Here is a 21,178-nt window from a genome sequence, read left to right as displayed (position 1 = left end):
AATAATAACCATGTGAGGTAATGCATATATTAATTTGCTGGATTTAGTCATTTTACAGTGTATATCTACTTCAGAATATGTTGTACACACTGAATACATAGAATATTATCTGTCAATTTAAAAATTAAAAAAGAATGCTTAAAAGATAGACTATAGATGAGAAAGTAAGAAGACTTGAAAATAAAAATAATCAGAATAAATTCAGTGGTGTCTGGGTACAGTGGCTCACGCCTGTAATCTCAGCACTTTGGGAGGCCGAAGTGGATCGCTTGAGCCCAGGAGTTCAAGGTTAGTCTGGGCAACATGGTGAAACCCTGTCTCTACAAAAAATACAAAACAATTAGCTGGACTTCGTGTTGCGCGCCTGTAGTCCCAGCTACTTAGGAGGTCAAGGTGGGAGATCATCTGAGCCTGGGAAGTCAAAGCTGCAGTGAGCCGTGATTGCACCACTGCACTCCAGCCTGGGCGACATAGTGGGACCCTGTCTCAAAAATAAACACATAAATAAATAGAAATTAAAATAAATTCAGGGGAAAGGTTAGAAGATAAATTTGAGACCATTTTCCAGAAAAATAGTATAAAAAAGAATGACAAAAAAGAAAATAACAAAGTGAGTGCAGTTCGTACAGGAAATGTAATATCCATCTAATAGATGTTCCAGAAAAGGGAAATACATGGAGAGGAAGAAAAAATAATTCAAAAAAAAAATTGCCCCAGAAATTCAGTACTGTATATGTATTTCCAGATTAAAAGGATCTTTTGGTTGGGCATGGTGGCTCACGCCTGTAATTCTAGCACTTTGGGAGGCTAAGCCAAGAGGATCCCTTGAACCCAGGAGTTTGAGACCAGCCTGGGCAACAAAGTGAGATCCCATCTCTACAATAAAATTAAAAAATCATCTGGGTGTAGTGGTGTGTGCCTGTAGTCGCAGCTACTCAGAAGGCTGAGGTGAAAGGATCCTTTGAGCCTGGGAGTTTAAAGGTGCAGAGAGCCGTGAATGCAACACTGCACTTTGATCTGGGTGACAAGTGAGACTCTGTCTCAAAAGAAAAAAGAAAATAAAACGATCTTTTGAGTCATCAGCATTGTTTGGTGATGTAATGATCATTAATAGCGTGGAGTATGTGTCTTGCATTATTTTAAGCAACACACACAATTGATCCTCATGATAATCTTATGAGGTATGTGCTATTATCTTTCCCTTTTTATAGGTGAAGGAATTGAGGCATAGAAAGGCTAAATGGAAAGTTATTTCCTCATCTTCAACAGTAAGAAATGAATGGATAACATCTGAAATTGATTAAAGCACTGTAAACTTTTTTTTTTTTTTTTTTTTTTTTTTTACAAATAAAAAAGAAATAGCTAGGATATATGAATCAAGGGTAAGGAAGGGTGAGACTGGAATGTTATTTTTTATTAGCCTTGTAATATGATAATTATTTTAGTACAAATAAAGATTTAATTTTAAAACATTTTTCCTCCAAAACCAAATAATATATTAAATGATGTTACCTGAGTAATAGGCTATACATACATTTCCATATAAGATAGGTATATTTAGAGGTATATGAGTATTTAGGTATATTGGCTATACCAATATGCTTTATTTATACCGGTGCCAAAACGAACAAATCTCATCAGCATTTAGGCAAGAGCTTTAGAGTCAGATGGACTTAACTGTATATTATAGTAATTTTCCTAATTATTCACTACCTGTAATTATTCTTTCCTGTAAGAAGATTATATGGCTGCACTTACTGTCATGTGACTTGCAGTGCCTTCCTATAAGAGGAGAATTCTTCCTGGCCCCACAGACTTCCACCTTAGTCATGGAATTTGCTTGGCCAGTGGAGTGTGAGCTGAATGTGACCTTCCTCCCATGACTCAATACTTTTTTTTGTTTTCTTACCTTTCCTATTCAGTGACTTGCTAAAATACTAAAGTCAGGGTTTAGAGTTCTTCACCTTGACACTAATCTCACATTTTCAGTTACCAATACTTCTGGATTATACCTGCTAAATATCTTTTGAATATGAGTACTGTTCCCAGTTCAATTACTAATTACTGGTAATTACTAATTACTGGTCTGACCTATTGTCTACTCATCTGGTTGGCAAACTATTGCTTATGTGCAAATCTAGCTGAAACCCAGCCAGGTTTAGTGCTTTACATATTTATATTCAATGTCTGTGTCTGCTGTAGGGCTACAGTGGCTAAGTTGAGTGGTTGTGACAGAGATGGTATAGTCCAGCAGTCCCCAGTCTTTTTGGCACCAGAGACCAGTTTCATGGAAGATAGTTTTTCTGTGGACTAGGGGGATGGTTTTGCAGTGATTTAAGCACATTACATTTATTGTGCACTTTATTTCTATTATTACCTTGTAATATATAATGAAATAATTACACAGCTCACTATAATGTAGAATCAGTGGTAGCCTTGAGCTTGTTTTTCTGCAACTAGACAGTCCCATCTGAGGATGATGGGAGACAGTGACAGATCATCAGGCATTAGATTATCATAAGGAGCACGCAACCTAGATCCCTTGAATGTGCAGTTCACAATGGGGTTTGCACTCCTGTGAGAATCTAATGCCACCGCTGATCTGACAGGAGGTAGGGCTCAGGTGGTAATTCGAGCAGTAGGGAGCGGCTATAAATACAGATGAAGCTTCCCTTGTTCTCTCACCTGCCGCTCACCTCCTGCTGTGCAGCCCAGTTCCTAACAGGCCACCGACCACTATTCCATGCCCTGGGTATTGGGGACCCCTGGTATGGTCCATAAAGCCTGAAATGCCATCTGGCCCTTTATAGAAAAATTTTATCCACTCCTGATTAGATTACTGGAATAGGTTTTTTAACTTTCTAACTGCTTTCTTTTGCTTCCTATCTCTCCTTACCCTCCATCTGTTCTTTATAACGAAGCCAGGTTGTTGTTTTTTGGTTTCTGTTTTAATACAAATTTGATTATTTTTCTCATATTTAAAACTGTTTCCTGACTTCCTAGTACCCTTACAATAAAATCATACTCCTAGCATGATTATAGTTTTCACATTATGACTTCTCATCTCACAAGTTTACCTCTTACCCATGTCTTGACCTCTTTTCACTTCCACTGTGTGCTTTAGGCCTTCTCAAACTTACTTTAGTTTTTACCATGCTATCTCTTATTCCTGGGTTCTCTCATATGCTTTTCTTTCTTTCTTGCCCTCCCCTCCCCTCCCCTCCCCTTCCCTCCTCTCCTCTCCTATCCCCTTCCCTTCCCTTCCTTTCCCTTCTTTGGAGACAGAGTCTTGCTCTGTCATGCAGGCTGGAGTGCAGTGACACAATCTCGTCTCACTGCAGCCTCTGCCTCCCTGGTTCAAGAAATTCTCTTACCTCAGCCTCCCGAGTGACTGGGACTACAGGCTCATGCCACCACTCCCAGCTCATTTTTGGCATTTTAGTAGACACGGGTTTCACCATGTTGCCCAGGCTGGTCTCCCTGAGCTCAGGGAATCTGCCTGCCTCAGCCTCCCAAAGTGCTGGTATTACAGGCATGTTTCTTGATTCCTCATTTTGCTATATCCCATGCGCAACTTTACAAGTTCTTATACATCCTTCAGGTATCAGGTTAGATACTATTTTTCTTTGTGGAAATCTTTCTTGGACTTCTTAAATGTGAATAAGGTGTCCTTTATGGATGTTCCTGTAGTGCTACAGTTGCTTGTAATTGTTGTTTTGTTGTTTATCATATGCCCCAAATCAGGGGTAACTTCCCTCTCTGCACCAGACTGTGTAAATAGTTCAATTCTTTTGATGGTAATAAAATAGAAAATTTCAGCACACTAGGAAATAGAGATTTGTCACAGGGTTTCACTTGTTTTTTATTCCTTGTTTAATACAAAGTCCAATTATATTGCATCAATACCTCCAGTGTTTTTGTTCCTCTTCCAAAAAGTGGGAACTTCATTTGTCAAGTGGTTCTGAGCTTGTGATGATGTTGCACAGTTATGTTGGGGGCAAACAATAGAGAGGGCTGCGTACAGCCTACACCTGGGGATGTGCAGAGAATTCCCCTACCACTACTCTGGCAACTAGTGATTATCCTGATTCTCTCCTACAACCTTTTCCTGGACTGCTGAGGTAGAGGTTGTGGCCAATAGGAAAATCCACTCCTAATGCCCATTGAACCTCTCAAAGTTAAGCAGTCTTGTTTGATTTAACAAAACCTCTCTCTACATTGATTAGGGATGCATTTTGTGTCATATAGCAAAAGGCAGGATAGTGTAGTGGTTAGAGCACAGACTTTGGAATGAGAATGACAGGATTGGAATCTCTGCCTTGGTTGCCTCGTCTGTAAAGTGAGGATAATAAAGGTACCAATATCATAGGACATTTGTGAGGACTAAATGAGTCAAGTTAAGTACAGTCATGTGCCACATAATGATGTTTCAGTCATCGATGCTCCTCATATGGTCCCATAAGATTATAATGGAGCTGAAAAATTCCTATTGCCTAGTGATTTTGTAGCCATCCTAAAGTCATAGCATGACACATTACTCATGTGTTTAGAGTGATGCTGGAGTAAACAAACCAAATGTACTGTCAGTCATAAAAAGTATAGCATACAGTTACGTACAGTACCTAACACTTGATAATGATAATAAATGTCTATATTACTGGTTTATATATTTACTATACTATGCTTTTCATTGTTATTTTAGAGTGGACTCCTTCTATTTATTTAAAAAAATCAGTTAACTGTAAAACAGTCTCAGGCAGGTCCTTCAGGAGGTATTCCAGAAGAAGGCATTGTGATCATAGGAGATGACAGCTCCCTGTGTGTTATTGCCCCTGAAGACCTTACAGTAGGACAAGATGTGGGAGACAGTGATATTGATGATCCTGACCCTATGTAGGCCTTGGCTGTGTGTGTTGGTATCTTAGTTTTTAATTAAAAAGTAAAAAAAAGAAGAAAGAAAAAAGCTTATAAAGATAAAAAGAAAATGTGTGTTTTTTTTTTTTTTTTGAGGCGGAGTCTCGCTCTGTTACCCAGGCTGGAGTGCAGTGGCGCGATCTCGGCTCACTGCAAGCTCCGCCTCCCAGGTTCACGCCATTCTCCTGCCTCAGCCTCCCGAGTAGCTGGGACTACAGGCGCCGCCACCACGCCCGGCTAATTTTTTTTGTATTTTTAGTGGAGACGGGGTTTCATTGTGTTAGCCAGGATGGTCTCGATCTCCTGACCTCGTGATCCGCCCGTCTCGGCCTCCCAAAGTGCTGGGATTACAGGCTTGAGCCACCGCGCCCGGCCCCGAAAATGTGTGTTTTTAAACTGTTATTACAAAAGAGTCAAAAAGTTTAAAAAACCTATAAAGCTTATAAAGTAAAAGCATTACAGTAAGCTAAGGTTAAGTTATTATAGAACAGACTGGTTGAGGTGGCTCATGCCTATAATTCTAGCACTTTGGGAGGCCACGGCAGGAGGATCACTTGAGACCAGGAGTTTGAGACCAGCGTGGGTGACAAAGCAAGACCCCTTCTCTACAAAAAAAAAAAAAAACAAAAACTTGGGAGGCTGAGGTGGGAGGATTGCTTGAGCCCAGGAGAATGAGATTGTAGTGAGCTGTGATCGTGCCATTGCACTATATCATGGGCAACAGAGCAAGACTCTGTCTCAGAGAAAAAAAAAAGTTATTGTTGTAGAAAGGAAGATTTAAAAAAATGTGATGTGTATCTTATGTTTACGGTGTTTATGAAGTCTACAATAGTGTACTACAGCGGTGTCCTAAGCTTTTACTTTCATTGACCACTCACTCACTGACTTACTCAGAGCAACTCCCAGTCCTGAGAGCACTATTCATAAGTGCCCTATACAGGTGTACCATTTTTTATTTTATTTTTTTCTTTTTTGAGACAGAGTTTCACTCTTGTCGCCCAGGCTAAAGTGCAATGGTGCGATCTTGGCTCACTGCAACCTCAGCCTCCTGGGTTCAAGCGATCCTGCCTCAGCCTTCTGAGTGGCTGGGATTACAGGTGCCCACCACCACACCCGGCTAATTTTGTATTTTTAGTAGAGATGGGGTTTCACCATGTTGGCCAGGGTGGTCTTGAACTCCTCACCTCAGGTGATCCTCCTGCCTTGACCTCCCAAAGTGCTGGGATTACAGGGGTGAGCCACCACGCCCAGCCCCATTTTTTATCTTTTATACCATATTTTTACTATACCTTTTCTAGGTTTAGACACAAATACCACTGTGTTTAAAATTGCCTGAATATTCTGTATAGTAATATGCTGGACAGATTTGTAGCCTTGGAGCAATAGGCTGCCATATAGCCTAGGTGTGTAATAAGCTATGTTCAGGCAACAGTGAAATCACTTAAAGATGAATTTCTTAGAATGTATCCCTGACATTAAGTGATGCATGACTATATGTGAAAGTGCTTAGGATAGTGCCTGGCATGTACTTCCTCTTATACATACCTGCACGGTGGAAGATAAAGCAGAAGAATTCTAAAACAAAAGTATGGAATGTGGTTTTTACTCTCCCTCAGTACAAAATATACAGCAGTATATGGTGACTTTTCTAATCTTACTTGAGATCAGTGGTCATAAATTTATTAATGATTTCTGTCTCTTTAGGAATTAAAAAAATGGAGAGATTCAGAGGGCATTTTCCTGAGAAACCCTTGTACATTTGGCCTTATCGTTTGTCTTCCCTTCTATACTGTACATTCGTTGAAGATAGAGCCATGTTTTGACTTATTATTTTATACCTAGCTCAAGCAGAGTATCTGACATATAAAAGATACTTGTGGAATATTTTTTGACTGAGTGAATGAATAAATGTGTTTCTATTGCTAAGGGAGATTTGGATAATTGTACCTCTAGTTAATGCTAATTCTAACGCTGTAACATTATTGGAGAAAAGTCTAGAAAGCAAAGAAAGTAGAAAGATTATTTTGACTCTAAAGTGATGGGGAATAGCACTGGTACAAATGTCCGGAAAGCTTAGCACTGGGACAAATGTCCAAAAAGCTATAAAGTAATATTTTTACTTTAAATTTTTAATTTCTGATTTTGAATATAGCATACAAGATAATTGTTATTCTCGTGAAAATGCATATTTCAAAAATTAGTGTACATGTTTCTTCAAAGGCTTTTTCCTTGAGTTGCCTCATTTTCAAATTTTGATTCCTTCTTTAATTTTATTACACTTGAGGTTTTAGAATATTTTTCTGTAAAATCTACAGCTTATGGTGAGTTGAATAGAAATATATAGGAATCACAAGAGAAGTTGACTGCATCTGTTTAAACAAAGCTAAAGATCAATACTGGTTCAATGACCATGATAGGTAAATAGCAAATTATTGTAAACTTTAATTTTGGCATTAATTTTAATGATTGAATATCTAATTTTTAAGATGTAATTAAGAATTAGCATGTACAAATTATTTTGTTATTATTTTCTAAATTAAGGGACAGGGTCTTGCTCTGTCGCCCAGGTTAGAGTGCAGTGGTGTGATCTCAGCTCACTGCAACCTCCACGTTCCCAGTTCAAGTGATTCTCCTGCCTCAGCCTCCTGAGTAGCTGGGATTACAGGCACCCACCACCATGCCCAGCCACTTTTTGTATTTTTAGTAGAGACAGAGTTTCACCATGTTGGCCAGGCTGGTCTTAAACTCTTGACCTCAGGTATCCTCCCGCCTTGGCCCCTCCCAAAGTGTTGGGATTACAGGGGTGAGCCACCGTGCCTGGCCACTATTTCTCACCATATACAAAAACCAAGCCAAAATAGATTAACGATTTAAATGTAAGACCTGACACTGCTAGAAGAAAACATAGGGGAAATGCTTCAGAACATTGGTCTGGGTAAATATTTTATAGAGAAGACCTCAGAAGCACAGGTAACAAGCAAAAATAGACAAATAGGATTGTATCAAACTAGAAAGCTTCCGCACAGCAAAGGAAACAATCAAGATTGAAGAGACAACCTACAGAATGAGAGAAAACATTTGCAAACTTTTCATCTGAAAAAGGATTAATATATATAAGGAACTCAAATAACTCAATAGCAAAAATCCAAATACTTCAATTTTAAAATGGACGATTGAGCTGAATAGACATCTCTCAAAAGAAGACAATACAGACGGCCAACAGGTATATGAAAAAATGCTCGATATCACCAGTCATTAGGAAATGCAAATCAAACCACAATGAGATACCACGTCAACCTAGTTTAGAATGGCTGTTATCAAAAAGACAAAAAAAAAATGCTGGCAAGGATGCAGAGAAAGGGGAATTCTTATACACTGGTGGTGTGAATGTAAATTAGTACAGCCACTATGAAAAACAGTATTGCAGTTCCTCAAAAAACTAGAAATAGAACTACCATGTGATCCAGCAGTCTCAGTATATATCCAAAGGAAAGATAATCTATATGTCAAAGGAATATCTGTATTCCTATGTTTATTGCAGCATTATTCACAATAGTCATGACATGGAATTCATACGTGTCCATCAACAGATGAATGGATAAAGAAAATATGGTATATATACACAATGGAATATTATTTAGCTGTAAGAAAGAATGAAGTTGTGTCATTCATGGCAACATGAATGGAAATGGAGAACATTATGTAGAGTGAAATAAGCCAGGCCCAAAACGATAAATACTTTGTGTTCTCACACATACATGGAAGCTAAAAAGTTGATCTCATAGAAGTAGAGAGTAGAATAGTAGTTACTAGAGGTGTGGAAGTGTAAGAGGGAGGGAACGACAGATAGCCAATGCTTGGTTAACAAATACAAAAGTACAGCTAGATAGGAATAAGGTTTAGTGTTCTGTAGCACTGTGAGGTGGCTATAATTAATCACAATTTATTATATGTTTTCAGATACCTAGCAGGGTGGATTTTGAATGAACCCAACACAAAGAAATGATAAATGTTCAAGGTGATATAGTTTGATCATTATACATTGTATACATGTATTGAAATATCACATTCTACCCCATAAATGTGCACAATTATAACGTGTCAATTAAAAATAGTAGAGCAAAAAAAAGATGAAAGTTATTTGTTTTTGAGGAGTGAAATTCAGAGGAGAGGAGCGATGGCTCAGGGGGCTATTATTTTTCATGTATTGATCTGTTGGCACTGTTCAAATATTTTAAAAAGTGATAAAGTATATGGATGCATTAGTGGAGAGGATTAAAAACTAAAACAAAATGTGTATTAATGGCAAGTTCCTTTAAGGAGCTTTAGGATTAAAGTGTCCTTAGTAAAAGGGAATCGGATATACAGAAAAAAAAATTTAAGTTTATTTTCTGTATTTAAAAGGGCTTTTCTGACTGGGCACAGAGGCTCACACCTATAATCCCAGCACTTCTGGGAGGCCGAGGTGAGTGGATCACCTGAGGTCAGGAGTTTGAGACTAGCCTGGCCAACATGGTGAAACCCCATCTCTACTAAAAATACGAAAAATTAGCCGGGCTTAATGGTGGGCACCTGTAATTCCAGCTACTTAGGGGGCTGAGTCAGGAGAATCACTTGAACCTGGGAGGCAGAGGTTGCAGTGAGCCGAGATCACACCATTGCTTTCCAGCCTGGGCAACAAGAGCGAAACTACGTCTCAAAAAAAGAAAAAGTAAATAAAAGGGCTTTTATTTATTTCTGGTTTTGTTTTTGTTTTGTTTTATCCTAGGGTTTGAAAAACAAACCAAAAAAGATGGGCCACATAAAGCCAGACTTGATTGACGTTGACTTAATCAGAGGTTAGTTCTAAAATTGTTTTTTATGTACATTATTATATTATTTCAGGTGGTGCCTAATTTTTAATATCTTCTCTATATGATGGTGTACTTTAATTTCCAAATGTAACACTTTACTCTCATCACTCAGGCTTTAGCACTTTTTCTACCTCTGCCTTAGTACTGTGTGGCTCTATAAATTACATGCATACATGTAAAAGAGGGATGAACATAGAGACTTGCTGTTGTGTAATTAGATAAATAGGTTGTTTAACATTCATGTAAGCCTGACTTATTTTGAGCTTCTGTCCTAGTGATTGAGGCAAGAAGTTATTACATTTAACAGACATCTAAGAGGGTTTTTTCTTTTTTTTTTTTTTAACTGAACAGGTTTTGTGCTGATGTTTGCACTCACCTGTTTTTAATGTAGTGCTACAGGTGGGCATCAATACAGTGTATATAAATGTTTGATATTTTGTTTTATTGTATGTTTAAAGGGTCAACATTTGCCAAAGCAAAACCTGAAATTCCATGGACATCTCTGACTCGGAAGGGGCTTGTTCGAGTTGTATTTTTTCCATTGTTCAGCAATTGGTGGATTCAGGTTACCTCTTTAAGAATCTTTGTTTGGCTGTTACTACTTTATTTCATGCAAGGTAATTGGCAGAGTTGGAATAAGCAATGACAGTTTCTTTTTGCTGCTTTTGCTATTAAATAATTATCTACTGTTTTTACATTTACCCTTTCACTTGACGGTTTAAAGTACGCAGAAGTGAAGAGACATAGGCCATTCGGGGTTCATCTTAAAATTACCTGCTACATTAGAGCAAACATACTTGTGTAACTCTTTCTCTTCACTTGAGTTTCTTTCTACCTGTCTCACTGGCCAGGCCTTTTCTGTCTTTTCTTGTGTCTGACCTCTGAGCCTTTGAAATTGGGTATGTGTGTTTTTTGTTTTTGAGACAGGGTCTCTCTCTGTCACCCAGGCGGGAGTGCAGTGGCATGATCATAGCTCACTGCAGCCTTGACCTCCCAGACTCAAGCAATCCTTCCACCTCAGCCTCCCAAATAGCTGGCACTACAGGTGTATGCCCCTGTGCCTGGCTAATTTTTGTATTTTTTTGTAGAGACCAGGTGTTGTCATGCTGCCCAGGCTGGTCTTGAACTCTTAGGCTCAAAAGTGTTGGGATTACAGGTATGAGCCACCATGTTCAGCCTGAATATTGGATTACCTAAAGTTTGCACCCTAGGTTCTGTTCTTTAAGTAGTCTCATTAAGGCCTGTTGCTTTAAATATAATTGATATACAGATGATTCCCAAGTCTGTATCTTCAGGCCAGATCTCTCTGCTGAACTTCAGACTTACAAATCTAATTGGCTGCTTGACATTTCCATATGGAGATTTAATTATATAAATCTGGTATCAAGATACCATATGGTATCTCGAACTTAATTATATAAAAAATGGAACTCTTGACTTGTGTGTGTGTGCGCTGCACACATGTGCATGTGTGTGTAAACTTGTTCCTGTTTGTGTCTCCAATTCATTAAATGATACCATCAGTCACCCAGTATGCAGGTGAAAAATGAAAGCTTCCTACTCTACCCTACCATCAACTCTCATGTGTAATCTGTCACCAAGTCTGTGAGTTCTTCCCCCAAATTTGTCACTCTATTTATCTCAGTCTCTGCTGCCATGATAATTGTCCACAGCACCAGCATTTCTTTGCTTAGACCACTGGAATAACATCTACTCTGAGCCTTCTTTTTACCAATCATTCTTTCCACAGCAATTAGCGAAATCTTTTAAAAACAGAAGCCATATAATGTCATTTTCCTGCTTAAAACCCTGTAGTGACTTCTGTCGACCTTAGAATAAAAATCCAAAGTTCTTACCATGGCCTATACTGCCCTGCAGGACCTGGTCCCTGTTCTCCTCTCAGACATCATCTTCTCTATTTCTTACCACTCTGCTTGTGCTGGCTCTAGGCATTATGTCCTTTTTTTTGTTCTTCACACACAGCTGTTTTGTTTTGTTTGAAGCATTTGGAGTTTGGCTGTTTTTTCCCAGGCTGGAGTGCAATGGTGCGATCTCGGCTCACTGCAACCTCTGCCTCCTAGGCTTAAGTGATTCTCGTGCCTCAGCATCCCGAGTAGCTGGGATTATAGGTGTGCGCCACCATGTCCAGCTAATTTTTTGTATTTTTAGTAGAGATGGGATGTCACCATGTTGGCCAGGCTGTTCTCAAACTCCTGACCTCAGGTGATCCGTCCGCCTCAGCCTCCCAAAGTGTTGGGATTACAGGTGTGAGTCACTGCACCTGGCTGTTTGAAGCATTCTTAAGGCTTTTAAAATGGCTGGCTTTTTTCTCACCTTTAAATCTCAGCTGGGATGTAAATTCCATAAAGAGACCATTCCTATCTATATTTCTAAGTAGTCCTAATACCCTCTAGTCACTATCATAAGAATCAATTTTAATTTCTGGGTTACACATCACTACTTGATGTTTTCTAACTGTGTGCAGGGACCCAGTGTATTCTCTTTACGAATGTATCCCCATTGTCTACCAAGGAAGTAGGCAGTATGTACTATGGTTACACCTGTGCAAAAAGGCATGAATTAGAACAAAGAGTGGGAGAAAGTTGGGTTAAGGTGAAAGAATTATGTTTTTTTTTCTTTTATCTGTGTCAGTTTAAAAAATTTTTAAGTTATAGAGTGAAAAATATATGTATATATTTACAAATTTATAGGTTTAATATTTTTTAAGTTGTGAAAGTGTCATTTATTAGAATATCTGTAATGGAAGTATTCCACATCTGTGCTGCCCAGTGTAGTAGCTACTTAGCCATATGTGGCTATTGAGTATTCAAAATGTAGTTAGTGTCAATAAGAGACCGAATTTTAAATTTTATTTGATTTAAAATAAGTCTTCATAACCATCATTTTAATGGCTGCATAATCATTCATCATGTGGACATACCGTCATTTAAAACTATCATTTTAATGTCTGTACAGTCTATCATATGTAGTCATATGTATCATATGGATTTATAAACATCTTTATATGGCTGCCCTTTTTTTTTTCTTTTTGAGACAGTCTCACTGTTGCCCAGGCTGGAGTATAGTGGTGCGGTCTTGGCTCACTGCAACCTCTGCCTCCTAGGTTCAAGTGATTCTCTTGCCTCAGCCTCCCAAGTAACTGGAACTACAGACACACACCACCACGCCTGGCTAATTTCTGTATTTTTAGTAGAGAGAGGGTTTCACTATGTTGGCTAGGCTGGTCTTGAACTCCTGACCTCAGGTGATCCTCCTGCTTCAGCCTCCCAGAGTTCTGGGATTACAGGTATGAGCCACCACACCTGGCCTATATAGCTTTTTAATAGTCCATTATGTAAGAGTACTGTAATTTATGTAACCTTTCTGTCTGAGTTCAGGCTGCTATAAGAAAAATATCATAGACCGGGTGGCTTATCAACAACACAACTTTATTTCTGACAGTTTTGGAGGCTAGGAAGTCCAGGATCAAGGTGCCAGAAGATGTGGTATCTGGTGAGGACCTGATTTCTGATTCATTGGTGTCAGTCTTCTTGCTGTGTCCTTATGTGGTGAAAGGGGCAAGGGAGCTCTTAGGAGTCATTTTATAAGGCCACTTCCATGAGGGCACTCATCCCCAAACTTACCAACTGGTTATATGTGACTGGGGACCTCCCTAATATGCTTTCTCACTTTTTACAATGTGCATAGGCTGATAACTTTTCAAATCTTTAAGTTAATGCTTCCTTTTTGCTTAACAATTCTGTCTTTTAAGTCATTTCTCTCTTCTCACATTTTACTGTAAGCACATAGGAAGAGCTAAGCTGCACCTTTATCACTTTGCTTAGAAATAGCTCCAGCTAAATATGCAATTTCATCACTTGCAAGTTTCACTTTCCACAGAATCCTAGACCATAAATACAGTTCAGCAAGTTCTCTACCACTCTGTAACAGAGTGTTTTTCCTTCAGTTTCTAATAACATATTATTTCTCATTTCTATCTGAGACCTCATCGGAATGGACTTTACCTCATATTTTACCAATACTCTGTTCATGGTTACTTAGGTATTCTCTAAGAAGACTGAGGCTTTTTCTGTAGCTCCCCTCTTTTCTTTCTTTGTTTTTGTTTGTTTTATTTTGTTTTTCAAGACAGAGTCTTGCTCTGTTGCCCAAGCTGGAGTGCAGTGGCACGATCTTGGCTCACTGCAACCTCCGCCTCTCGGGTTTAAGTGATTCTCCTGTCTCAGCCTCCCGAGTAGCTGGGATTACAGGCGCCTGCCACCATGCCTGACTAATTTTTGTATTTTCAGTAGAGATGGGGTTTCACCATGTTGACCTGGTCTCAAAGTCCTGACCTTAGGTGATCCACCCGCCACGGCTTCCCAGCTTGTTGGGATTACAGGCGTGAACCACTGCACCTGGCCACCTCTTTTCTTTCTGATTCCTTACCAGAATCTCTTCTGAAAAGGTTTAAGGCAATCCAGGCTTTTTCTACTGTGTACCTCAGTATTCTTCTAGTCTCTACCCATTACCTCTACCCATTCTAAAGCTGCTTCCACATTTTTAGGTATTTGTTATAGTAGGACTCCCATTCTCAGTACCAATTTCTATCTTATGCCACTTGGGCTGATAAAACAAAAATATCATGGCCTAGGTGCTTTATAAATAACAAAAATTTATTTTTTACAGTTCTGGAGGCTGAGAAGTTCAGATCAGAGCACTAGCAGATTCAGTGTCTGGTGAGGGTCTGCTTCTCTCTGGGTCCTCATGTTGCTGAAGGGGCACAGGAGCTCTCTGGAGTCTCTTTAATAAGGTTACTAATCTCATTCATGAGAGCTCTGCCCTCATGACCTAATCAGCTACCAAAGGCCCCATCTCCTAATATGGTCACATTAAGGATTAGGATTTCAATATGAATTTTGTTGGGGACATACTTTATAGTATCTTCCCATATTGTGGGCATTTAGGTTGTTTCTATGTTTTTTCTATTAATAATGCCATCAGGAACAAAGTTTTCCTTATTTTATATTATTTCTTTAGAATTTGTTCTTTGAAATAGAATTAACAGATCAAAGAATGCGGACATTTAAGGGTTTTTGTACATACAGTGAAATTGCTGGTGGCACAGTTCTTTTGGAAAGCAATAGATGAGGATACTTGTTTTACCATGGTCTTACCAGCATTATTATAATTTTAAAATTGTTATCTAGGTGGGGGGCAGTGGCTCAAACCTGTAATTCCAGCACTTTGGGAAGCTGAGGTGGGAAGACTTGAGGCCAGGAGTTTGAGACCAGCTTGGGAAACATAGCAAGATCCCATCTCTACAAAAAAAAAAAAAAAGAAAAAAAAAAGTTTAAAAAAATTAGTGGGGCATGGTGATGCATGCCTGTAGTTCCAGCTACTTATGAGGCTGAGGTGGGAGGATCACTTGAGCCCAGGAGTTTGAGGTTACAGTGAGTTATGATTCATCACTGCACTCTAGCCTGGCTGACAGAGTAAGACCCTGATTGCATCTCTGCCCACACCTGCAACAAAAAATTGTTACCTAATTTGACATGCAAAAAATATTTTGCTTGTTGAATATGCATTTCCTTGGTCACTTGTAAGGGTGAAATTTAAGTATTTTTTCCACACATTTATTATTAAATTATTTATTCCTTCCTGGTTGATAGATACTGCATCATATATAGAGAAAATTTCCATATATGCCATGGTCTGTTTCCAGACTACATATTCTGTACCGTCAGTTTTGGTTATTCTATGCCATATGTTAAATGGCACATAAATAATTTTGGTTATTCTCATATCTGTGCCATATACTAAATTTTCGTATTTGCCATGGTGTGTTTCTGGACTACATACTCTGTACCATTAATTTCTGGTTATTCTCATATCTATGCCACACTGCTTTCATTAACTACAGCTATTTAATATGGATTAACATTGAGCAGGAAATTTTTTTTTTTCTTTTGGGATGGAGTCTCACTCTATTGCCCAGGCTGGAGTGCAGTGGTGTGATCTCAGCTCACTGCAACCTCTGCCTGGGTTCAAGCAATTTTCCTGCCTCAGCCTCCCAAGTAGCTGGAATTGCAGGCATGTGCCACTACGCCCGACAAATTTTTGTATTTTTAGTAGAGATGGTGTTTCCCCATGTTGACCATGGTGGTCTTGAACTCCTGACTTCATGATCCACCTGTGTTGGCCTCCCAAAGTGCTGGGATTACAGGCCTGAGCCACTGCACCTGGCCAGGTATTTCTTTATTATTCTGCTTTCCCACATTTTCTCTCATGCTTTCTTGTTTATCCTTTCCAAAATAGTTTAGCATTATTTTATCATGATTAAAACCAAAAAACCCCACAATATAGGAATTTGGATTGGAATTCTCTGATTATCCCCTTTCCCCAGCACACATACACAAATATAGATGTATGCATATATTTTTGGAAGATGGACAGAAAATATGACTTCTTTACAATATTCTCTTCGCTATACAGAAATATGATATTGCTCTCCTTTTAATCGGGACTTCCTTTTTTTTTTTTTTTTTTAATTGAGATGGAGTCTCGCTTGTTGCCCAGGCTGGAGTGCAGTGGCATTATCTTGACTCACTGCAACCTCTGCCTCCTGGGTGCAAGCGATTCTCATGCCTCAGCCTCCTGAGGAGCTGGGACTACAGGTGTGTGCCACCATGCCTGGCTAATTTTTTTGTATTTTTAGTAGAGACGGGATTTCGCTGCATTGGCCAGGCTGGTCTTGAACTCCTGATCTCAGGTAATCCTCCCACCTCGGCCTCCCAAAGTGCTGAGATTACAGGCGTGAGCCACAGCACCTGGCCTTAATCAGGACTTCTATTTATCCCTCAGTAAAGCTTTGCAGGATTTTTTTCTTTCTTTCTTTCTTTTTTTAAATATAGACAGGGTCTCACTCTTACTCCCAGGCTGGAGTGCAATGGCCTAATGGTATTTCACTACAGCCTTGAGCCCAGGCAATCCTCCTGCCTCAGCCTGTTGAGTAGCTGGGACAGTAGGGGTGTGCCACCACGCTCAGCTGGTGTTTTTTATTTTTTATTTTTAGAGATGGGCTCTCGCTATATTGCCCAGGCTGGTCTTTGAACTCCTGGTGTCAAGTGATCTTCCTGTCTCAGCCTCCCAAGTGTTGGAGTTACAGGTGTGAGCCACCACACCCAGCCCTGGATTTTTTTCTTATAAGGCCCCCTTAGATCTTATTAAATTCAGTTTTTTTTTTATTGTGGTAAAATGTACACAGCATGCAATACACCATCTTAACCATTTCTCAGTGTGGAGTTCAGTGGCGTTGAGTATATTGATATTGGAATACGACCATCAACACCGTTTATTTCCAGAAATTTTTTCATCTTCCCAAACTGAAACTCCATACCCATTAAACTCCCCATTTCCCCTACCCATAGTCCCTGGCAACCATCATTCTACCTTGTCTCTATGATTTTGACTACTCTGGGAACATCATATAAGCGGAATCATATAATATTTGTCCTTTTGCAACTGGCGTATTTCACTTAGCATAATATCCTCGAGGTTGCCCATGTAGAATGTTTCAGAATTCTTCCTTTTAAAGGCTGAATTGTATTCCATTGTATATATATACCATGTTTAGCTTATACATTCATCTTTTGAGAGATTCTTAGAGATTTCCACCTGAAATTTAAATAGTTTGCTTTGTTGCTGCTGCTGAAAATACATGACTTTTTAAGTCTATTTTTACAAATTTTAAGTGGTTTTTGCTGTCACATTTGAAAGCTGTTGGTTTATAATTAAAATTGTTATAACCAGCTGCTTTATTAAACTCTTTGTCATCAATTCTAATAGTTTTTCAGTGCTTGTATTAGATTTTATAATGATACAACCATATGGTTGGCAAATAATGAAAATTTGGTTTTCTCCTTTCATATACATTTCATTTACTTTCACCGAATCAGTCAACATTTCAGAGTCATGTTAAGTGATAACAGTGAGTGGTCATGTTGTTTTGTTCCTGATTCAGAATATCTTCACTAACATATAATGTGTATTTATTTTACTTATATATTCTTTAGCATGATAAGGAAATATTTTTATTCTTAATAGTTTAGAAAATATGGGCATTTGAGATGAATTACAAATCAAGAATATGTGTGTGTGTGTGTGTGTGTGTGTGTGTGTGTGTGTGTGTGTGTGTGTGTTTTTGAGATGGAGTCTTGCTCTGTTGCCCAGGCTGGAGTGCAGTGGCCGGATCTCAGCTCACTGCAAGCTCCGTCTCCCGGGTTTATGCCATTCTCCTGCCTCAGCCTCCCGAGTAGCTGGGACTACAGGTGCCCGCCACCTTGCCCGGCTAGTTTTTTGTATTTTTTAGTAGAGATGGGGTTTCACCGTGTTAGCCAGGATGGTCTCGATCTCCTGACCACGTGATCTGCCCGTCTCGGCCTCCGAAAGTGCTGGGATTACAGGCTTGAGCCACCACGCCCGGCTGTGTGTGTGTTTTTTAATACAATGCTTTTTTTTTTTTTTTTTACTGTTACCTGGAGTTGGGCCAGACTTCACAGGTTTAGGGCACAGTCCTCTACAAGACTGCTCTCACTTCAGATACCAGCCTCAAGTTTAGGGGTCGCCAGGGTCACTCTCACTTCTGACCAGGTAGCTATAGTTTTAGGTCCCCCAGGCATTCCCTCAGATTTGATGATTGGATGGAATGACTCTCAGAACTCCAGAAAGTACTAAACTTACAATTATAGTTTCATTATAGCAACAGAACATAAACGAGAAGAGAGGTATAGGAGTGTTTGGGATAGTTCCAAACAGGATGCTTCCGTTGTCCTCAGGTAGCAATATGCAGAATATTGCCACCCTGCTAGGGAAGAAGCTCCCCTTAGCTTTGGTATGTAGAGTTTTTATTGAGACTTTATTATTTAGGCTTGATTGATGGGATCATTGACATGTGGTTGAACGCAGTCTCCATCCCCCTTTACTCCTCAGAGGTCTCCTATGGCTCAAAGACCCAAGCCTTTAATCACATAGTTGGTCTTTTTGGGGTGACTAGCAGCCATCCTTAGGTACCTTGTTAGCATAAACTATCAGGCTTGGCACAAGGGGCCCACAATGAATAGCAAAGGTACTTCTGTCACTTAGGAAATTCAAGGGTTTAGAGGTTACCTCTGAGGAACTGGGATCAAATGCCAACCAAATTCTTTTTTTTTTTAACTTCTTAATTTTTGTGGGTATATAGTAGGTATATATATTTATAAGGTACATGAGATTCTTTGATACAAGCATGCAATGCATAATAATCACATCATGGCAAGTAGGGTGTTCATCTTCTCAAGCATTTATCCTTTGTGTTACAAACAATCCAGTTATACTCTTATAGTTCATTTTAAATGTACAATTCAATTATTGACTATAGGTCAGCCTGTTGTGCTGTCAAATACTAGGTATTTTTCATTCTGTCCCATGAACCATCCCCACATCCCCTACTCCACCGCCACTACCTTTGTCAGCCTCAGAGCCTTCTACTCTCTGTCTCCTTGAGTTCAGTCTTTTTCATTTTTAGCTCCCACAAATAAGTGAGAACATGTGAAGTTTGTCTTTCTGTGCTTGGTTTTTATGGTTTTTATCACTTAACATAATGTCCTTTAGTCCCATCCATGTTGTTGCCAGTGACAGAATCTTATTCTTTTTTATGGCTGAATAGTACTCCGTTGTGTATATGTACCACATTTTCTTTATCCATTCATCTGCTGATGGACACTTAGGTTGCTTCCAAATCTTGGCTATTGTGAACAGTGCTGCAACAAGTGTGGGAGTGACTCTTTGATATACTGATTTCCTTCCTTTCTTTTGTTCTTTTTTGTTTGTTTGTTTTGAGACAGAGTCTCATTCTGTCACCCAGGGACTGGAGTGCAATGGCATAATCTCAGTTCACTGCAACCCTCTGCCTCCTGGGTTCAAGTGATTCTCCTGCCTCAGCGTCCCGAGTAGCTGGGATTACAGGTGCCCGCCACCATGCCCAGCAAATTTTTGTATTTTTAGTAGAGACAGAGTTTCACCGTGTTGCCCAGGCTGGTCTTGAACTCCTCACCTCAAGTGATCCGCCCACTTTGGCCTCTCAAAGTGCTGGGATCACAGGCATGAGCCACAGTGCCCAACCACCACTTTCCTTTCTTTCAGGCATATACCCAGCAGTGGGACTGCTGGATCATATGGTAGTTCTATTTTTCTTTATTTGAGGAACCTCCAAGCTGTTCTTCATAGTGGTTGTACTACTTTACATTCCCACCAACAGTGTACGGGGGTTCCCTTTTCTCCATATCCTCTCCAGCGTTTGCTATCGTCTGTCTTTTGGATAAAAGCCATTTTAACTGAGGTGAGATGATATCTCATTGTGGTTTTGATTTGCATTTCTGTGATCAATGATGTGAGTACCTTCTCATTTACCTGTTTGGCATTTGTATGTCTTCTTTTGAGAAATGTCTTTTCAGATCTTTTGCCCATTTAAAAATCAGATTATTAGATTTTTCCTATAGACTTGTTTGAGCTCCTTATATATTCTGATTATTAATCCCTTGTCAGATGGATAATTTGCAAAGACTTTCTCTCATTCTGTGAGTTGTCTCTTCTCTTGGTTGATTGTTTCCTTTGCTGTGTAGAAGCTTCCCCTGCCCCACCTCCCCACTCCCACCCCCACCCCATCCCTGAGATGGAGTCTTGCTCTGTCGCCCAGGCTGGAGTGCAGTGTCGTGATCTTGGTTTAACTTGATGTGACCCATTTGTCCATTTTTGCTTCACCAACCAAAAAATTTTTTTTTGTTTTTGAGACCAGGTCTCACTGTGTTGCCCAGTCTGGAGTGCAGTGGTACGATCTTGGCTCGCTACAGCCTCAACTTCCTGGGCTCAAGTGATCCTCCCACCTCAGCCTCCTGAGTAGACTGGGAGTGGGACAACAGGTGCGCATGCCACCATGTTCAGCTAATTTTTTTGGAGTTTTGTAGAGATGGGGTTTTGCCATGTTGCCCAGGCTGGTCTTGAACTTCTGGGCTCAAGTGATCTACCCACCAGGCCTCAAAAAGTGCTGGGAAGGCCAGGCGCGGTGGCTCATGCCTGTAATCCCAGCACTTTGGGAGGCCAAGGTGGGTGGATCACGAGGTCAGGAGATCGAGACCATGGTGAAACCCCGTCTCTACTAAAAATACAAAAAATTAGCCGGGCACGGTGGTGGGCACCTGTAGTCCCAGCTACTCTGGAGGCTAAGTCAGGAGAATGGCGTGAACCCGGGAGGCGGAGCTTGCAGTGATCTGAGATCCGGCCACTGCACTCCAACCTGGGCAACAGAGTGAGACAACTTCTCAAAAAAAAAAAAAAAAAAAAGGTGCTGGGATTACAGGTGTGAGCCACCATGCCCA

General features: G+C 39.8%; 1 protein-coding gene across 6 annotated transcripts in view; it reads left to right on the top strand.

Moving 5' to 3' along the window:
• The window catches only part of PHTF1 (putative homeodomain transcription factor 1), a 73,494-nt gene that overhangs the window by 10,633 nt on the left and 41,683 nt on the right, over positions 1–21,178 (top strand). For 4 of the 6 annotated variants that reach the window (XR_007717585.1, XM_050747315.1, XM_050747329.1 and 1 more), the window contains 2 exons: positions 9,683–9,752; positions 10,226–10,384. The exons of 1 other annotated variant lie outside the window; for it this stretch is intronic. Coding sequence is in view for 3 of the 5 variants with exons in the window: in XM_050747315.1 (XP_050603272.1) it covers positions 9,683–9,752; positions 10,226–10,384 (229 nt within the window). In the remaining 2 variants the exon portion in view is untranslated. Of the gene's footprint in view, positions 1–9,682; positions 9,753–10,225; positions 10,385–13,256; positions 13,281–21,178 lie in introns of those variants that run through there. One more of the 6 variants, XM_050747354.1, reaches the window with a different exon arrangement.

Source organism: Macaca thibetana, chromosome 1 (assembly GCF_024542745.1).
Source record: "Macaca thibetana thibetana isolate TM-01 chromosome 1, ASM2454274v1, whole genome shotgun sequence".
Taxonomy (NCBI): domain Eukaryota; kingdom Metazoa; phylum Chordata; class Mammalia; order Primates; family Cercopithecidae; genus Macaca; species Macaca thibetana.
The sequence above is the reverse complement of the archived record's forward strand: the minus strand, read 5'-3'. Positions and strand labels throughout refer to the sequence as shown.